Here is a 20,227-nt window from a genome sequence, read left to right as displayed (position 1 = left end):
GAGCAACGAGAGTGTGCTGCAGGTTTTTGTCAGTCAGTTTACAATTGATCCTTATGTGTTACGGAGTTGTGCTTTATTCATCCTTTGTGAACATTTGCAGTTTTGCACTTTTTTAAAATAAAGCCTTGTTTTTATATTCAGTTACCCATCACAGTACAAAAGAAAAACAGTTGATAGTAAGCATGAATTCAATGAACAATGGAAAAATGAGCTTATTTATAGCAAGTCTGTCAGGTAAATTGTTGTGCATTGTTTGTGAAAACACTTTCTCAGATAATTTTTTTTTTTTTATCCCAATGTATTATTACACCAGATCATAGAGGTCAAGTTTATGTATTTTATACCGTACCCTTTCTGGGTTGTTATAAAGTTCACATTTAGAAATATTCATATAAGTGAGAAAATGCAGTAGTGGTGATGCTTCCTCGATGTTACAGATTGTGCAGATGGGGAAACTTTTTTTGCCATTGCTAAACTTGATTGTTCTTGTGTGGCCAGTCTTGAGGCAAGAGATCATGGTAGTGGCACAAAAATTAAACTTGGAGTTGATAGTAGCTCCTGGTTTTTCTGCTGAATACCAGTGGTGAGTCAGGTCCTGGAGAATCATTCTTTTTACTTTTTCTTTTTGAGTAGTTTTAAAAAGATCAAAATCTGTGGTATCACTTGATGTTGCAGCCATTTTTGCTACGTCATCTGCAGTTTCGTTTCCCTTTAATCCCACATGGGATGGAATACATTGGAAAATTATTTCAGGATCCTTATGCAGTTTATGTTTTTTGCTATGTCTCTAAGTATTTCTTGATAGCTAGTGTAACAGTTCTTAATAGCTTAAAGGGCTACTAAGGAATCTGTGAAAAATATAAATTCCTTTGGGTTTTGTTTATCCAAATGTTGCAGTGCTGTGTTAGTGGTTCTTAATTCTGCATGGTATGAGTTGCATCCTATACTGTTGGTTCTCATATTTATAAATTTAGGGACACAAAAACACACGTGTTGCAGATTATTTTATTAATTGCTAATAAAATAAAAATTGACATTTCAACCCCCTGTATCGAGGTCATCATCAGAAGAATACAAGTGTATAAGGAACTTTAAACCCCCAAATAAGTTAAGACACACCCGGTTCTTCTAAAGATCCTCTTCCACACCTAGCCCACCCAGGGGTATACAAAATACAATGCACATGTAACATACCATACATAGGGGAAACAGGGCGAACTATCCCAATCAGACAAGACGAACATACATGTTTCCTTGTTAATGAATCGACTAGCCTTTTTGAAATGATGTAGAGACAGCAACGTAATACCCAACTGCATTAAACTAAAGAAGAAGTTTAAATCAGCCAAAGCGCTCTGTATTTATGCCCGGTTGGAAAAAGCCTTGTTACGAGAACAAATCCACGAGACGTAAAAATCTAGCATCCACCCAAGCCAAAGTTCTACAACTTAAATTAGAGCTATCTGACTACGTTATTCCAGAAATTTGGGAGATTTTAGACTCGGCCAAGCACTCATTACTGAAAAACAAAGAAAAATTAGTAATGAAATTTCAAGCCCTACAACAGAAAAGCACAAGAACATCAAGACGCCATAACGAAAGGAGCACCAACATCATAAGGAGCAGCCAATCACCCAGAAACAAAGTTAAGAGCAACCAACCACCATCGGACTACTGCTTGATTATCAACCAATCAAACACAATCTCACCCAAGGTGAACTCTCGCTGCTAAAGAAAGGTTTGAACTATGCCAGTGCTCCGAGGTTAGTGAACAAACTTGATATCGTGTATCATATCGAGAGAGGTTTAAGATCCCTCCCCACCATTCTGGCTGATAAAATACGAATGGAAACATCGTGTATACTAAATTCAAACAAAAAACTAAGCACCAACTTAAACAAAACCGAAAATCTAGCCCTTAAATCCTTAAAAAATAACCAAGACATTATAATCACAAAAGCAGATAAAGGCAATGCCACTGTCCTTTTAGACCATACAACATATATTGAAAAAATGAACCATTTAATATCGGACCACAACACCTACCAAATGGTAAACTACAACCCCACAAAACGTAACAAAAAGAATACAACTGAATTAATCAAATCCGTCCACACATGGCCCGAAGAAACAACCAAAAAATTAATACCTCATTATGCCCGTGCACCCAGAATTTATGGCCTGCCAAAAATACACAAACCAAGCACACCTCTATGTCCGATTGTTGAAGGAACTGACAGCCCGAATTATCACTTAGCCAAAAAATTAGCGGCCACACTCAAAGAATTGGTAGGTCAGTCCCCTTCCTACATAAAAAATACACAACATTTCATTAATAAAATTAAAAACATTACACTCAATGACCAAGATTTATTAGTCAGCTTTGACATAACTTCCCTTTTCACCAATGTCCCAATCAATGACACTATCTTGCTCCTACAGAACATATTTCCACACGACATCACGGCCCTCTTTGCCCACGTACTCTGCTCTGGATATTTCTTGTGGCAAAACAATTTTTACCTCCAAAAAGAAGGTACAGCCACGGGTTCACCACTCCCCCCCCAATAGCTAACTTTTATATGGAAGACTTTGAGCAACGTGCTCTAGAAACAGCATGTCTAAAGCCCAAAATCTGGCTTGGATACGTCGACGATATTTTCGCCATTTGGCCTCACGGCCGTGAAGCTCTAAATACATTCCTTAGCCACCTAAACAAAACAATTGGATACGTTTGTGTCAACACAAACGTATCCAATTCACCATTGAAATGGAAAAAAACAACTCTCTTCCTTTCCTAGACACACGTCTTCCCTCTGGTTGTCTCTCCTTCTCGGTTTACCACAAACCTACATGCACAGGTCAATACATACGCAAAAATTCTTACGACCACCCAAATACAACAAACACAAAAACTAGGTGTCATAAGCACCCTTAAACACAGAGCTCTAACTATTTGTTCTAATGAACAGGCTCTAAACCAGGAATAAAAGATCATCAACCAAACATTTATAAAAAAAATGGATACAGTAAAAAAACTATTCACAAGATCCTACATAAAGATACCAGTAAGAACAAAAAGATTTCAGGAATGCTATTGCCATTCCTTATGTTAGAGGCATTTCTGAAAAAATAGACAGAACACTATGCAAATACAACATTAAAACCACCTTTAAACCCCCAAATAAGTTAAGACACCTACTCAGTTCTTCTAAAGATCCTCTTCCACACCTAGCCCACCCAGGGGTATACAAAATATAATGCACATGTAACATACCATACATAGGGGAAACAGGGTGAACTATCCCAATCAGACAAGATGAACACACATTAAATACCTCCATTTTGGAAAAACCGGCCTTTCTGACCGCGCACTCCAAACATACCACAGAATTGATTGGAAAAATACCAAGTCCCTACACTGCGCCAAAACCTGGTTTGAGAGAAAATTTAAAGAGTCATGTGAAATGCTCAAACACAACCCAAATATCAACAAAAATGATGGCCTAACCATTTCAAGAATGTGGAGGACCTATCTACAACCTGTATAACAACCTAAACTAGCCATAGAAAAATCCCACTACAAGAAGACAACCTGGTAAAGTGTTTGTAACATTTAACAGCAACTGAAAGAAATCATATTATAACAATCAGAACTATCCAGAAGAATATTAATACACGAGGACTTTAGCAGTTTATTGTAGTTCTATTTATTATTATATATATATATATATTTAAAAAAATTTTTTTAAAAATTTATTTTATTTATTTATTTTTTTTTTTTCGCTAGAGGTCAGGCTAGGGAAAAGGATTAATTAACTATGTAGATTTAGTTTACCAGTATACAGGGCATGAGCGTGTAGCTTGGTTCCTTATACACTTGTATTCTAACGATGATGACCTTGATACAGGGGTCTAAACGTCAAGTTTTATTTTATTAGCAATTAATAAAATAATCTGTTCAACACGTGTGTTTTTTGTGTCCCTAAATTTACAAATATGAGTGCTGATCACTGTGTAACCTTAAAAGAAAGAAATATACTCTTGGTTGTTTTTAGCTGTATATTTTGAGAGCCATAGACGAGTATGTTTCTCCCAGAATTTCCATTTGGATTTTTAGAGCCACCTGTGTAGATCTTTATTGAGTCAAGTCTATATTTCATTATTTTTGAAAGAGCTAATGACCTCGGGGGGGGGGGGGGGTACTTAGGGTCAAAGCTGTATAACTGAGAGGAGACCTCCACATAGCCTTTAAAGGAATGCGGAGAACTGACCATGGCTTCTGACCTAATGTCCAATCCTCACCTGCTCATGATGCACCCTGTTGGAACGAGGATGGGCTGGCAATTTGGGATTTACCTGAGCAAATTGTATTCTTATTGTCTTAAACCAAACTACAAAATGATGGTACAACATGACAAAATTTCATGCCAGCTGGAGCGTCGCCCGGTTAAACAAGGTCGACATTGTTTTTGCCAGGGAACCAGGGCGAACAGTGAAGAGTCAGCTACTGGAACAAATCTGAAAACAAACCCCAACTCAACCACCAGAGTTAAAGATCAGTACTATCACCATAAGAAGTCTGAATGGCAAAGAAATGAAGCTAGCAGAAAAATTAGGTTAGTACCAGATTGGCATAATAGGGGTGACTGAAACAAAAAAGACAAAACTGCTGAGGTCTTTCTGAGCAATAAATACCAAATGTTATATTCAGGCAATGACAATCAAGGAAAAGCAGGAGTAGCCATAGTATTCAACATTAAATACGAGGCTAATCTTCTTGAATGGCAGGCAGGCTCAAGTAGTGATGTGGGCAAATATCAGAATGGGGAACTGAACAATGAGACCTATTTATGCCTATGGTCCCACAGAAGGTTCTATTAAGGTAGTGGAGGAACTTTTTGAGGCTTTAGAGAAGGCAACTGACACAATGAAAAAGGAAAAATTGATCCTTGTTGGGCATCTAAATAGTAGAGTAGGAAATGATTGTCAGACATACAAAAATATTTTGGGAAAATTCGGAGAAAAGAGCAAAGCTAATAATAATGACAAATACCTGTTGGATTTCTGCTCAGGACATGGACTGGTTATTACTAACACCATATTCCAACATACAAATGTGCAGAAATTCACATGGAGAGAAGAGGCAAGGAATAAGAAAAGTCTCACTGACTATGTTATTGTTGATAGTGATGTTTTCTCCCGGGTGCAGGACACCAGCGTGTACAGAGGATTTGAAATTGGAAGTGATCACTATTTAGTCTTGAGCAGGATAAAATTGAATTTCATATTGAAAAGAATAACATGTAAGAAAGTTTTAAAGCGAATAAAAGTTGAGCAGCTCTCAGATACGAACTGTAGACTAAAATATACAAACATAATTCAAGAAAAAAATGAAAGAGTTTGAGAACAGGAATCAAACCTTGGAGATTCAGTGGCAAGCCTTGAAGAAAGTCCTGGTTGATTCAGCTAGAGAGGCATGTGGTGAGGTTGTCTGCAAAGATAAAAAAATCAGAACTCCATGGTGGACACAGGAAGTTAAAGAGGCAGTGAAAGAAAAGAAGAAAGCATATCAAAAGTTCCTGGCAAATAAGTCAGCTTGTGCTCTTGGAGAATACAGAGACAAATGCAAGAATGCTAAACAGTGTGTAAAACTAGCTAAACAAAAGTCATGGGAGGACTTTGGCAAGAACATAGAAAATAAATATCAAGAAGGTGGCAAAATATTTTTGAGGTTGTTGAAGAAGCTTAGAAATGGAGGAAAGAGTGCTGTAGAAGGAGTTAGAGATGATAAAGGTGACATGAAAATAGGAGAAAAAAAGATATCCTTTGAAATATGGAGTAATTACTTTGAAAAATTGCTAAATGAAACAAGAAGTGAGAGCACAGTGGTAAAAAACACTCAACAGGCATACAGTCAGGAATACATATCCATACTTGAAGTAGAAAAAGCCATCAAATGCTTGAAATGCGGAAAGGCAGCAGGAGTAGATGATATTCTACCAGAATTGTTGAAGTATGATGGTATAAAAGTCTTACAGTGGCTGCACTGCATAATTCAGAAGGCCTGGACAGAGGGACAAATTCCTGATGATTGGAGTGGAGCTCTCATAGTACCCATATATAAAACGGAAAATAAAACTGAATGTGAGAATTACAGAGGTATTTTCCTACTGAGTGTTCCTGGTAAGATTTATGCAAGTATACTTGAGAAATGGTTGAGAAGAATTGTGGAAGAAAAGCTTGGTGAAGAACAAGCTGGTTTTAGGCCAAACAGAGGATGTCAGGATCAGATCTTAACTTAACCACAAATAGTTGAGAAATCATGGAAATATAACAAAGATTTGTATTTAAGTTTTATCAATCTGGAAAAGGCATATGACAAGGTGCCAAGAGAGAAGCTATTCAATATGCTACAGTTATATGGTGTCAATGGGGCATTATATCAAGCAATACTTAGTCTTTATTTAAGTTGTAAGTCAGCAGTTAGAATTGAAGGAAGTACAGGAAGATGGTTTAATGTTAAATCTAGTGTCAGACAAGGATGTACATTATCTATATGGATCACATTATGAAGGAAAGTGGTATTAAACATGATATCAAAATTGGAGATGTTAATGTCAGCTCTTTGCTTTATTAGGACGATGTTATACTTCTAAATAAATCCGCTACAAGTCTGCAAGATTCCCTGACTAAATTGAATAACTGTTGTAATAGATATGGTATGAAGGTCAGCAATAATAAGACAAAGACAATGAAAATAGGCAGAATCATTGAAAATGTTAACAGCGATGTGAATGGAGAACCTGTGGAACAAGTAAAACATTTCAGCTACTTAGGCACTATTTTTAGTGAAGATGGTAAATTAATTATGGAAATGACAGCATAATCAACAAAGCTGGTATTGTAGGAAGTCAACTGAATAAATTCATATGGAATAAGAGAGAAATTAGCCGGAACACTAAATTAGCTGCATACAAGACAGTTTTCAAACCAGTTTCAACTTATGGATCTGAGAGCTAGGTCAGAAGTAAAACACTTGACCAAAGACTAGAGACCGCAGATATGAGTCCTGAGAAAGATTATAGGTATGAACAGATGGCATCAATGGCAATATCATATTAAAAACTAGGATATTAGGAAAGAACTTGACATTGTCAGCATCCAGGAATGCGTTAGCAGAGCTAATCTCAGGTGGTATGGTCACTTAAATAGAATGGGAGAGGAATGATTACCAATACAAGTGTTGTCTGCCAGGTTGGCAGGAAAACGACCCAGAGGAAGACCAAGATATAGGTGGATTGATACGGTACAAAGTGCCTTAGACGATAGAAATATGATCTGATAATGTTGGAGTCTTGACAAGTAACAGCCTGATTTGGAGTAAAAGTGTAGATAGGAAGTTAGTAATGATGTAAATTTTTCATGTAGTACTATCACATCCTGTACACCCCTTGAGTGTACATGGCAGAAATTTCATGATGATGATGATAATGACTAATTACCTCTTCAGGGTTTTCTAGGCTTTTTTTCTCATGTTTCCCTATTTCAAAATTAATAACTATATTTTTCCTTGATTTGGAGAAAATGCTGGGTAGTTGGCTATTTTATTTGGACAATCCAAGGGAATTTTATTTTCCATGATTTTATGCATTGTCAATGTTTATGCATCAACCTTGCTCATCATTTTGTTCTATGATGAATAAGGTTGGCTCTTTTTTCTACAAATTTAGTTAGATTTTCTTGCCACCTAATTTTTAAAGGAACAAGGTTGGGTTCGAATTCTGCTATTTTTCCAAGAGTAGTATTTCTTAGTCCACATATGATTCTAGCTTCATTTTTCTGAATTTTTATAAGCTTTTCTAAACTGGTTTGTGATGTTTGCATCCAGATAGGCAAAGCATATTCTATTATGGGTTGGATAATAGAGGTGTATGTGACTTTTAAGGTTTTAGCATCAGCTCTCAACTCTCTACCAGATACTTTTCATGATATCAGTCTTCTTTTTGCTCTCACTGCAACAATGTTGGTATGTTTATTGAAGCTTAGTGATGGATCCAGAGTAACTCCAAGGTATTTGGGGTTTTTATTAAATGTAATTAGTTGATTGTTTAGATTAATATTTGGTCTCCACTTTCTGAGGTGGTTATTAATGGTAAATACACAAATTTCTGATTAAGTAGGGTTAATTTTGATTTTTTGGTCTTCACAGTATGTAGATAAACTTTTAATGGTTTTGTTTAAATGGCCTTCTGCAGTTTCTAAGTTGTGAGCTGAGAATAGGACCAAATCATCAAACTTAGCTATCTTTGTTTCTTTATTTATATTTTTGTCTAAGTCGTTTAAGTAGAGTGAAAAAAGGAGTGGGCTCAAAATGCTGCCTTGAGGGAGTCCCTGTCTTCTTTTCACTTTATTTTCTGAACTCGAATTGTTCTGTTTCTTAGAAAGTCATAAATACTGTTTAGAACTTTCCCTTCTATTCTCACATAATAAAAGATATGATCTTAATGGACACTATAAATCACAACATCAGACTGAAATAGAAGGAAAACAGGCTAGTGCTGTGATCTGAGTTACGGTGAAAGAATCTTGTTTTTATATTATATTTTTATATTAAATCAATATATCATGTCTATATTAAATATGTCTATATTATCATATTTTTACTGGGAGTTTTTAAGCATACAAGAGTTGTATGGTACATCTGAACTTGTACATGAAAAAATTGTAAAATTTGGCCACCCCTGCATTAAACCATCAGACTACAGGAAACTATCTAGCAGAAAAGTAGCATACAGCAAGGATCAAAGTCTCTGTAGTTCTAAGCACCACTATGTACATGGGTTTCATCACTAACAAATAACACCACTGCTTTGCTTACCAAAAGCCTGAAAGGCCTTAAAAATTAAATTTGAACTCCAGGGTAAAAAGATCCAGTTTAGATTTCTTCTTGCACATAATTGTTTTCAGTGTTATGTCAGACATTATGAAGAGAGAGAGAGAGATACCAACATTTCTCTTTTCAGGGTGCAGCTTATGATTATTCTGTAGATTAGGTATGTTCCAGGATACTATCTAGAAGCCAAACCTTAGGAAACTTCCAGGTCAGTTAGCAAATATTCTTACTGTCACTATTCCATTATATACCTTGCATATATCAATACTCAAAGTCCCTCTAAAGGGAGTCTGAGTATTGGTGTGTGCAATGACACTTTCAAGGCTAAGATCTGCAGAGTAATTGACAAAATTCTCCATGTGTATGGATTAGAATAAAAATCCACTACAATTTCAACTTACCTTATGCAACAACAACAACCATGAAAAGTAAATTAAAGATGCTAAGAAGTTATATTCTTAGTTTCATCCTTCATTCAAGTTTAAGCAAACAAGTTTGTTCATGAAGTCATTTCACAACTGGGCTACTTGTATATAGAGGCTAATGACTTCACATTAATTGCCTTACATATCCTTATAGACATGTATAATGCTATGCATTATGGTTCATTAGCCTCTATATACAAGTAGCCCAGTCATGAAATGGCTTAAATGTTGGGGGGAAATGATCTTAGTCCATATAATTGCAGAGATGTTATGTGTAACTGAAATCCAGCAGCCATGGTAATACATGAAAGTTGCAGCTATGTTTGATAATCACTCTCAAATGATACTAGAAATATAGCATGGCATACATGCTGCTGAAACACACCTGCGTGACAGGAGAAGCCAGCTGTCATGAAGGTAGTGGCTGGCTGATCAGGTATATCCCTAACCATGAAGGTAGGGGTATACCTGATCAGTCACAACTGAACAGGTACTTTTCAGCATTCATAACACGATCTATGGGTATCAGGGCTCTAAGAGATTGCCAGAAATAGGTGCAGCAGCTGCAAATGTGATTGGGTCTTACATTTTTGAATATGAAGAAGAAGAAGAAGAATCTCATTACTTTAAATGGCAACAGCTACAGAGCAATGATCTGAAACTTTTTAGTGGCAGAGTCAGAGAAGTTAAGTTTGGAGAATGTGTGGTTCCAACAGGTTAATGCTTTGGGCACAAATTGAATGAGAAGATGACCATTTTGTCCATAATCCCAAAATAGGGAGATTGAGTTAACCTGTGAACTCTCTTGATTTGACATTTCTGATTACTTTTTTTTTGTGTGTGTGTGTGTGTGTGTGTGGAAGGATATGAAGGAAAAAGTATATGTAAACAAACCAGAAACCCATGAAGAACTGAAATTTAACATCAGAACTCAAATAATCAACCAGTTACCTGAAGAAACTTCAGACAGAGTCAGGAAATTGCAATAGAGTACTAGAATTTGCCTGCACAGTGATGGAGACAATTTGAGCACCATTTTACTCAACAAAATTTTATATAATAAATAAAGTGAAATAAATTATGATGCTCTTGTGCTCCATAAAACACGGTTGGCTAAACCAGGAACTAGCAATTTTTTTTTTGCTCTTGGTGGAGACTGCACTTGTGTAACCTACAAGAATGTCACATTAATAAAGTGAATATAGGCTTACAGCAAAATAGTTATGATTTCTCTACGTAATAACTAACAAGTAGTTAATATAAAGTATAAAATGTCAACTTACAGAAGATTAAATTCACTAAGGTCTGCATGTACAAGTTTGCAAGAATTGAAAAGCCGATGCATCATAACAACACACTGCAAATATAACTCTCTGGCTTTAGACTCAGATATGGTAACATCTTTCAAAAGTGGAGCTGGCCTTAAAGAAAAGTGGAATGATTTTAATCTATATAAATTATCAAATTTCTGAACTGTCCAAATTATCTACATGACTAAATAATAAATTTTAAGAAAATGAAAAAAAAAAAAAATTAAAGAAAAAATGTGCGTACAGCACAAATGTATTTAACAGTGAATCAGAATAAAGCTATGCAAACATTTATTTTGACATTCAAAATGTGATGTGAATTGCAGGCAGCAAGCAAAACAGTTTAAAGAAAAGAGCAAATAACTTTTTTCTAAATAACTTTTACAAGATGGTCATTGCTTGTAAAAGTAGTCAGTAATGACCATCTTGTAAAAGTTATTTAAATGCCAGCCCCACATGAATTAATGTCATCTAATCACTTTCCACAGGTTCCTTAAAATGTTCAATTTATTTAATCTTACAATAATTTCCAGGAGTTTATTATTGTCATAATTACAAGAGACCTCCATCATTATTACTATCATTATAAGATATTATTATCACACCGAGTCATACTTTCTCTTGAATTCATTCATATCATCTACACTCACAACCTCCAAAGGCAAGCCATTCCAGTCATGTGCTGATGTCTGAGAGAAAATTCTGCATTCATTCTCAACTTTAATGGATGTCCTCTTGTCTTCTCTCTCTAATAAAAAATTCAATCTACTGGTATCCTGTATGATCATTTCAGAAGTTTGTAGATCTCTATCACCCCTCTTTCTCCTGTCTGACAGTGCTTGGAGTCCACAAATCTCTCCTCATAATCTACATTCCACAGTCCTGATATCATCCCTCTCCACTCTATCTGCATCACCTCAGAAACAAGGAGACTAGATCTACATATAATAGTACAGATAAGGTCATATCAAAGCCTTGTAAAGAAGCAAAATGGCATGGCTTCCTTATTCTTACAATTATGCTCTGAGTTGTATTTGCAATCTTGGCTGTATGTCCCTGAACTTCAACTTCCTATCTACTGAAACTCCAAGATACCTATCCTAGTCAGTTTCTTCTAACATAATCCTGCCAATATAATATCTCATTACCCCTAAGTGCATGACTTTATATTTACTAACATGAAACTGAAAGCCATTTTCATATGCACACAATTCCAGTTTATTGCAACTATCAGCTACTCTTTAGCTAAAATAATTTTAAGTACTTACTGTGATCTTTCATTGGTTTAAAACTATGTCCTAATATAAGGGATAAAAGTTTACCTTAGTGTTAATTCAAAAACTTATCATGAAACATAAGTCAATGTATATAATTCAGCTCAACATCACTGTCAACATATTATTTTCAAAACAAATGTAAATCATGCACTAAATCTAATTTTATTTTATTCAAATCTTCAAGTGGATAAATGACTAAGAATCTTACAATATCCCTTTACAAATTTTCTTCTGCAACTATCAGAATATCAACTATCTTCTGTAACATTATGTAAGAATAAGTAACTCTCTTATTCATTTCTGAAATTCAAGAAGACAGAAAATGCAAGCGCACGTACACACACACACACACACACACACACACACACACACACACACACACACACACACACACTACAAAGTCCACAGGTTGTTGTTACTAATAAAACCAGTGCTAGTATTGTCTTCATGAGCATTATCTCTCAGCCCTCATATTTTTTTTTTTTAGAAAGAATGGCCTTGATAATTACCACTGAAATGAATATTTTAATGTTAATCATTTAACTACATACACCAGATAGTTATGTTGTGCAGGTGGTATAGACTGCACTAATTTTTTCATAAACATTTATTATAATTTAATACAGGTAGTCGCCGACTTATGACCTATGCACTTTAAGACTGATCAACTTACGACTGCTACTGCATCTCGCACCACGTTTCAGTATGAACTACTGCAACAGATTTTGCTACTAAACTCACACGTCCTATCCATGTGTGGTCCCCATAGCCTAATGGGAATGGTTGTGCATGTAGCGTCAGCCCACTGCCCAGTAATGTGTGTTTGGCGTGATTCATGCATCTCAATCTCTGTTTGCATACATATTACGTTCACTATTTTTGGTTCAGTTATAATGTGTGTTACAATTAGCATTTTTTTAAAACCCCTAAACATGTCAACCAAGAGGAAAGTGCCTTTGTCTACTCCTAGACCTGACAAGAAAGGCCCTTGATTTAGACACAAAATTGAAAGTCATCAAGCAGCATGAAGAAGGAAAGAAGGTGAACGCAATCGCATGTGATTTTAAGTTATCTCATTCTACAGTGTCAATGATTTTGAAAGACAAAGAAAGGATTCATGAAGTTGTTAAAAGTTCGACAACCATGCGAGCAACAGTGATAACAAAACAACGTACTGGGCCCATCCATGAAATGGAAAAATTATTGCTTCTTTGAATGGAAGATCAGATACAGAAGCGAACACTCTTAAGCCTTCTTACAGTGCAGTTGAAGGCTAGAAGTCTCTTTCAGATGTTGAAGGAATGCACCAGAAAAGATTACACTCAGACATTTATAGCAAATATAGGATGGCTCAAAAGATTCAAAAGAAGATTCAATCTTCATAGGGTTCGAGTCACTGGAGAATCAGCAAGTGTGGATGTGGAAGGAGCTCAAGAGTTTGTTAAAAGTCTGGATGAAATAATTACAGAAGGAGGGTATCAACCAGAGCAGATTTTCAACATGGATGAGACTGGATTGTTGTGGAAAAGGATGCCAGAACTTACATTCATCAAGAAGCCCAAAAGCACTTAAGACCTGGTTTTAAGGCACTTAAAGATTGGTTGACTTTTGCTCCTTGGCAGGAACATCGCAGGTTTTAAACTGAAGCCTTTTTTAATTTATCATTCTGAAAATCCCCGTGCATTCAAGAATGTAAACAAGCACACTCTGTCTGTATACTTCCATTCAAACCGAAAAGCCTAGATGACTCACACATTGTTTGAAGACTGGTTTCTAAATTGTTTTATACCTCCAGTTCGTGAATATTGCTTCGAGAAAGAAATTCCTTTCAAAATTGTATTAATCTTAGATAATGCACCTGGCCATCCACCTCACCTAGACCACCTCCATCCAGATGTAAAAGTTTTTTTATTTGCCACCAAATACAACTCCACTCATTCAGCCTATGGACCAAGAGGCGAATGTCACATTTAAGGTGCACTATCTTCGAGCCACTTTTGCCAAAGCTATAGCTGCCAACCCAGAACTATCTTTGCGAGAGTTTTGGAAACAGTACAATATTTATAAATGCATCAAAAATATTGCGGCCATGTGGGAGGCTGTGACAAAGAAATGCATGAATGGAATCTGGAAAAACTGTGTCCAGCATTTTGTTATTATTATTATTATTCAGGCCTCCATGGAGTCAAAAGACTCATCGTGGGGGGATCCTTCCTAAGAACATAAAGTCTGTCAAGACTCATCAAGGGGAGGTCCCCCCTAAGACACACGAAGTCTATCATACCACTCCTTAAACTCATTGACCGTTCTCGCTCCCACCACTCCATCAGGCAATGCATTCCACGGTTCAACCACCCTCCACACAAAGAAACCACTCCTCACCCTCTTGCTCACAGTGAACATGAACTTAAAATGGTTACGGAAAATATTATAACACTGGCAAATGGACTTTCTTTAGACATTGAAGTGGAAGATGTTGAGAAGCTGCTAGAGCAAGAATCTGGAGAACTTACGAATGAAGAAGTTATCACTTTGGAAAAAGAAAGAATGGCTGAAGTAGAGAAAAATGAAGATGAGGAAGAACCAGAAAGAAAATTCACCACTAGAGGGTTATCTGAAGGTTTTTCTCTACTAAATAAACTTTTTACACATTTTGAGGAAATGAACCCAAACATCAAATGATTTGCACGGATTGCACGAATGGTACAAGATGCATTTCGGCCATACCATGAAATTTACGAGCAGAAAAGGAAACAAACAATTCAGACAAAAAAAGTCAACATGTTTATAAGAAAAACAACTCCCACTACATCAAGCGGCAGCATTGATGACCCGCAGCCAAGCACGAGTGGTCAGTAATATATTTCTTATCTATTTTCTATATATGTTTTGTTTAGTTCTTTAAGATAAAATATTTTTTTAGGTTTTATACAGTATTTGATATCTTTTTCATAATATTTTTTATTTTTGTAAATAATAAACCAATTGTGTTGTACACAGTGTCTGATTTACCTAAACTGGTCTGACTTACGTCCAGATCGCTTTATGACCAGTCGGTCAGAACCTAACATGGTCATAAGTCGACGACTACCTGTACTAATAACAAATATTTTATACCTGTTAAAAAACTGCATTATGTTGATTTGTACATTATAAATAAGATTCAATTAAAAGTGACTAGATAGCATACCTGCTCTCAACTAACAGACCACAAGTCTGAATCTTGCCAAGAGCATGGATGGATGTTTGTGGTATCGTTAAGTGGGAGAAGAATTTCATTGCCTGGTGTGAGACTACTGCCCTGCTTACTAAGTCCTGAAGTGGCTTGAAAAAGATCCATGTTTGGTGTTTAAAGCAGGGTTTCCAGATTATGTAAAAAAACTTAGCCCACCCATGGTACCAATATACTATGCAAGGCGTGATAATTAAATTCCTCAAATGCACACCTAAAAACTATATTTGCATACCTTTAGAGATAATTTGGCTGTAGAGATCAAGGGCACTGAAGATAGGTGAAAGTGTATGTCTAAGTTGATATCCTAACCACCTCAGAATATTTAAGCAAACTTCTTTTTGAATACTAAATACTTTTAATATTTGTATGAATGAAATTTGCTGCAATAGTGTGGTTATAAATATGAACTTTAGTTTGCTTCCAGTTTTCATTTCATGTACTGTTCCACTTTTTTTAACTAAAGTGGTTGATAAGGTTTCACAATGAAATGGAACATGGATTCAGCTGATCTGGTATCCAACTTATAGCCTGGATGTGGAACCTGTGAGAATAAATAAATAAAACCTCTAATACCTTTTATTCCCCAAAGGGAGTAAACAAAGGCATTTAAAGCTAACTTTTTGAGGATTGTTGGCAGTTAATTTTATCACCTAGTTACAAAGTAAATTATACTTATTGAGAAATTCTAGTTTTGTTTAATCCTTTTAATTTAATTAATTAAGATTGATTTAAAGGATTAAATTTAATAATTTAATCCTTTAAATACTTAAGTGCTTACACTTGATATTTATTTTCCATATATATGAGATATCATAGATGTAGAAAGTTTATTCACTTGGTTATATAGGGATTAAACAAGAATATAATTTCTTGACAAGTAAGATTTGCTTTGTAACCAAGTGAAAAAACTTTCTACATTCATTTCTGATCCAGTGTATTTTCATAATAAGGTGATACATCTTCTCTGCTACTGTAAATGGAAAATATATTATTTCTACCTCAATTTAACCTCAGTATCTCTCTAGTATTCAACACAAAATATGAGGTTAATCTTCTTGAATGGTAGGCAGTCTCAAGTAGAGTAATGTGAGCAAATATGAGAATGGGGAACTGGACAATGAGACTTATTTGTGCCAATGGTCCCACAGAAGGTTCTACTAAGTTAGAAGTTGAGGAATTTTTTGATGCTTTAGAAAAAGCAACTGACACAATGAAAAAGGAAAAGTTGGTCCTTGTTGGGGATCTAAATAGCAGAGTAGGAAATTATTGTGAGACATACAAAAGTATTTTGGGAAAATTTGAAGAAAAGAGCAAAGCTAATAATAATAATGGCAAATATCTGTTGGATTTCTGCTCAGGACATGGACTGGTTATTACTAACACCATGTACCAACATACAAATGTGCAGAAATTCACATGGAGAGAAGAGCCAAAGAATAAGAAAAGTCTCATTGACTATGTCATTGTTGATAGTGATGTTTTCTCCCTGGTGCAGGACACCAGCGTGTACAGAGGATTTGAAATTGGAAGTGATCACTATTTAGTCTTGAGCAGGATAAAATTGAATTTCATATTGAAAAGAATAACATGTAAGAAAGTTTTAAAGCGAATAAAAGTTCAGCAGCTCTCAGATGTGAACTGTAGACTAAAATACACAAAGATTATTGAAGAAAAAATGAAAGAGTTTGAGAACAGCAATCAAACCTTGGAGATTCAGTGGCAAGCCTTGAAGAAAGTCCTGGTTGATTCAGCTAGAGAGGCATGTGGTGAAGTTGTCTGCAAAGATAGAAAAATTAGAACTCCATGGTGGACACAGAAAGTTAAACAGGCAGTGAAGGAAAAGAAGAAAGCATATCAAAAGTTCCTGGCAAATAAGCCAGCTTGTGCTCTTAGAGAATACAGAGACAAATGCAAGAATGCTAAACAGTGTGTAAAACTAGCTAAACAAAAGTCATGGGAGGACTTTGCCATGAATATAGAAAATAAATATCAAGAAGGTGGCAAAATATTCTGGAGGCTGTTGAAGAAGCTAGGAATGAAGGAAAGAGTGCTGTAAAAGGAGTTAGAGATGATAAAGGTGACATGAAAACGGAAGAAAAATATATCCTTGAAGTATGGAGTAATTACTTTGAAAACTGCTAAATGAAACAAGCAGTGATGACAGCACAGTGGTAAAAAACACTGACCAGGCATGCAGTCACGAATACATATCCATACTTGAAGTAGAAAAAGCCATCAAAGGCATAAAATGTGGAAAGGCAGCAGGAGTAGATGATATTCGACCAGAAATGCTGAGTATGGTGGTATAAAAGTCTTACAGTGGCTGCACTGCATAATTCAGAAGACCTGGACAGAGGGACGAATTCCCGATGATTGGAGTAGAGCTCTCATAGTACCCATATATAAAAAGGGAAATAAAACTGAATGTGAGAATTACAGAGGTATTTCCTACTAAGTGTTCCTGGCAAGATCTATGCAAGTATACTTGAGAAACGATTGAGAAGAATTGTGGAAGAAAAGCTGGGTGAAGAACAAGTGGATTCAGGCGAAATAGAGGCTGTCAGGATCAGATTTTCACTTTACGACAAATAGTTGAGAAAGCATGGGAATATAACAAAGATCTGTATTTAAGTTTGTTGATATGGAAAAGGCATATGACAAGGTGCCAAGAGAGAAGCTATTCAATACACTACAGTTATATGGTGTCAATGGACATTATATCAAGCAATACTTAGTCTTTATTTCAGTTAGAATTGAAGGAAGTACAGGAAGATGGTTTAATGTTAAATCTGGTGTGAGACAAGGATGTACATTATCCCCTCTGTTATTTATTATCTATATGGATCACATTATGAAGGAAAGTGGTATTAAACATGATATCAAAATTGGAGATGTTAATGTCAGCTCTTTGCTTTATGCGGATGATGTTATACTTCTAAATAAATCCGCTACAAGTCTGCAAGATTCTCTGGCTAAATTGAATAACTGTTGTAATAGATATGGTATGAAGGTCAGCAATAAAAAGACAATGACAATGAAAATAGGCAGAATCATTGAAAATGTCAGCTGTGCTGTGAATGGAGAACCTGTGGAACAAGTAAAACATTTCTGCTACTTAGGCATGATTTTTAGTGAAGATGGTAAATTCAATATAGAAATAGACAACAGAATCAGCAAAGCTGGTATGGTGGGAAGTCAATTGAATAAATTCGTATGGAATAAGAGAGAAATTAGTCGGAACACTAAATTAGCTGTATACAAGACAGTGTTCAAACCAGTTTTAACTTATGGATCTGAGAACTGGGTCAGAAGTAAAACACTTGACCAAAGACTAGAGACCGCAGATATGAGAGTCCTGAGAAAAATTAGAGGCGTGAACAGATGGCATCAATGGCAATATCATATAAAAAACGAGGATATTAGGAAAGAACTTGACACTGTCAGCATCCAGGAATGCATTAGCAGAGCTAATCTCAGGTGGTATGGTCACTTAAATAGAATGGGAGAGGAAAGATTAGCAAAACAAATGTTCTCTGCCCGGTTGGCAGGAAAATGACCCAGAGGAAGACCAAGATATAGGTGGGTTGATTCGGTACAAAGTGCCTTAGACGATAGAAATATAAGATCTGATAATGTTGGAGTCTTGACAAGTAACAGACTGATTTGGAGGAAAATTGTAGATAGGAAGTTAGTAATGATGTAATTTTTTCATGTAGTACTATCACATCCTGTACACCCCTTGAGGGTACATGGCAGGAATTTGATGATGATGATCTCTCTAAGTCTGGCTCCCACTGATGACACCTCGGATTTTGGCAAGATCAAGTACTTTGGTTTTTCACTTTAATATTTTTATTTTATTTTACTAGTGCTAGTGGGGGTCTTTCCCCCCAACTAGCACTGGCTTTTTTCAGTAAATAATTATCACTGCTGGAAGTGAAGTTAATATCTGCATTACGAGATTTCTTTTGGCTGTATTACGGCTGCCATTTTATAGCAGCTCAAATATAGCATTTGTGGTGGTATAGAATTGTTTCTATATCATAGAATTATTTAATTTTCAGTCTTAGAACTGAAAAAAAAAAATTTTTTTTTTTTCTTACAATCAAGTGCAGAAATGGTACCAATTCCTCCAACGGTGTGAAGTCTAGGAATTGAAATTCCAGGATATGAAGAAGCAAGACAGGTGACTAAAGTTCTAAAAGATAATTGGGGTTAGTAAGATTTATTCTTTCAAGGCAGCAGAGGGAAATCTGCATTGTGGTTCATGTGATCCTTTGGATGGCAACTCTCCCAAAGGTAAATGTTTCAACTGTATGGAGATCAGTCATATCACTAATCAGTATCCCAAACAAATTTCAAACAAACTATACTTGGTAAAATCACAAAAAGTGTGTAACAAATTAGACAGAAATTAGTCCCAAAATTCCAGAATGGCAGGAGCTACTTTCCCAGTCAAATATGGAATGAACAACATTAGTTGAAATTACCAATAATGAACCTAGTATAACAACTGAACATATACAAGATGAAATGCAAACAAATGAAACTGGAGAATAAATAGAAAAGCAAGTAAGACAACAACTGAAAGAACTTAATATGAGGACAAGATCATCAAAAAGAAAAGATGAATTAATAAAAAAATGGATAAAAAATGAAAAGATGTATTAAAAAAGGAATTAAATCTAAGCGAAGAAGAAATAATAAAAAATATAAAGATGGAGAAGATTGTAAATCGTATGCAACTCAGAAGAGTTTATGAACTATGAGGAACCATTTCATTCTAATAAAGGGAAAGCAAGAGATATAAATAAAGAAAAAATAATAAAGTTTACCGATTATCATCCACATGAAAAGAAAATAACTAGTTTCCAAATCAAGAATGACAGGCATGAATTGAAATAATGGAAAGCAACTGTAAAAAATTGGAAAACAAATTACAAGAAGTAGGCTACATAATTGCCCCTTCACAGATTGAAGAGCTCATCAGGTTCATCCAAAATCTAATAGTTAAAGACTTACCAGTGACACCACTAATCATATCATCTTCTTTCTACATTGCTTCATTAAATGCATGAGGATTC

General features: G+C 35.6%; 1 protein-coding gene across 2 annotated transcripts in view; it reads right to left on the bottom strand.

Moving 5' to 3' along the window:
- Positions 1-20,227, bottom strand: part of RIOK1 (RIO kinase 1) — a 220,935-nt gene that overhangs the window by 38,328 nt on the left and 162,380 nt on the right. For both annotated transcript variants that reach the window (XM_090404720.1, XM_090404721.1), the window contains exon 10: positions 10,605-10,742. In XM_090404720.1, the coding sequence (XP_090260846.1) occupies positions 10,605-10,742 (138 nt within the window). The remainder of the gene's footprint in view (positions 1-10,604; positions 10,743-20,227) is intronic.

The sequence above is a fragment of the Typopeltis vanoorti genome, chromosome 15 (assembly GCF_054136105.1).
Source record: "Typopeltis vanoorti isolate ZY-2024b chromosome 15, IOZ_Tvanoo_1.0, whole genome shotgun sequence".
NCBI lineage: Eukaryota > Metazoa > Arthropoda > Arachnida > Uropygi > Thelyphonidae > Typopeltis > Typopeltis vanoorti.
This window is presented reverse-complemented; position numbering and strand designations above follow the sequence as displayed.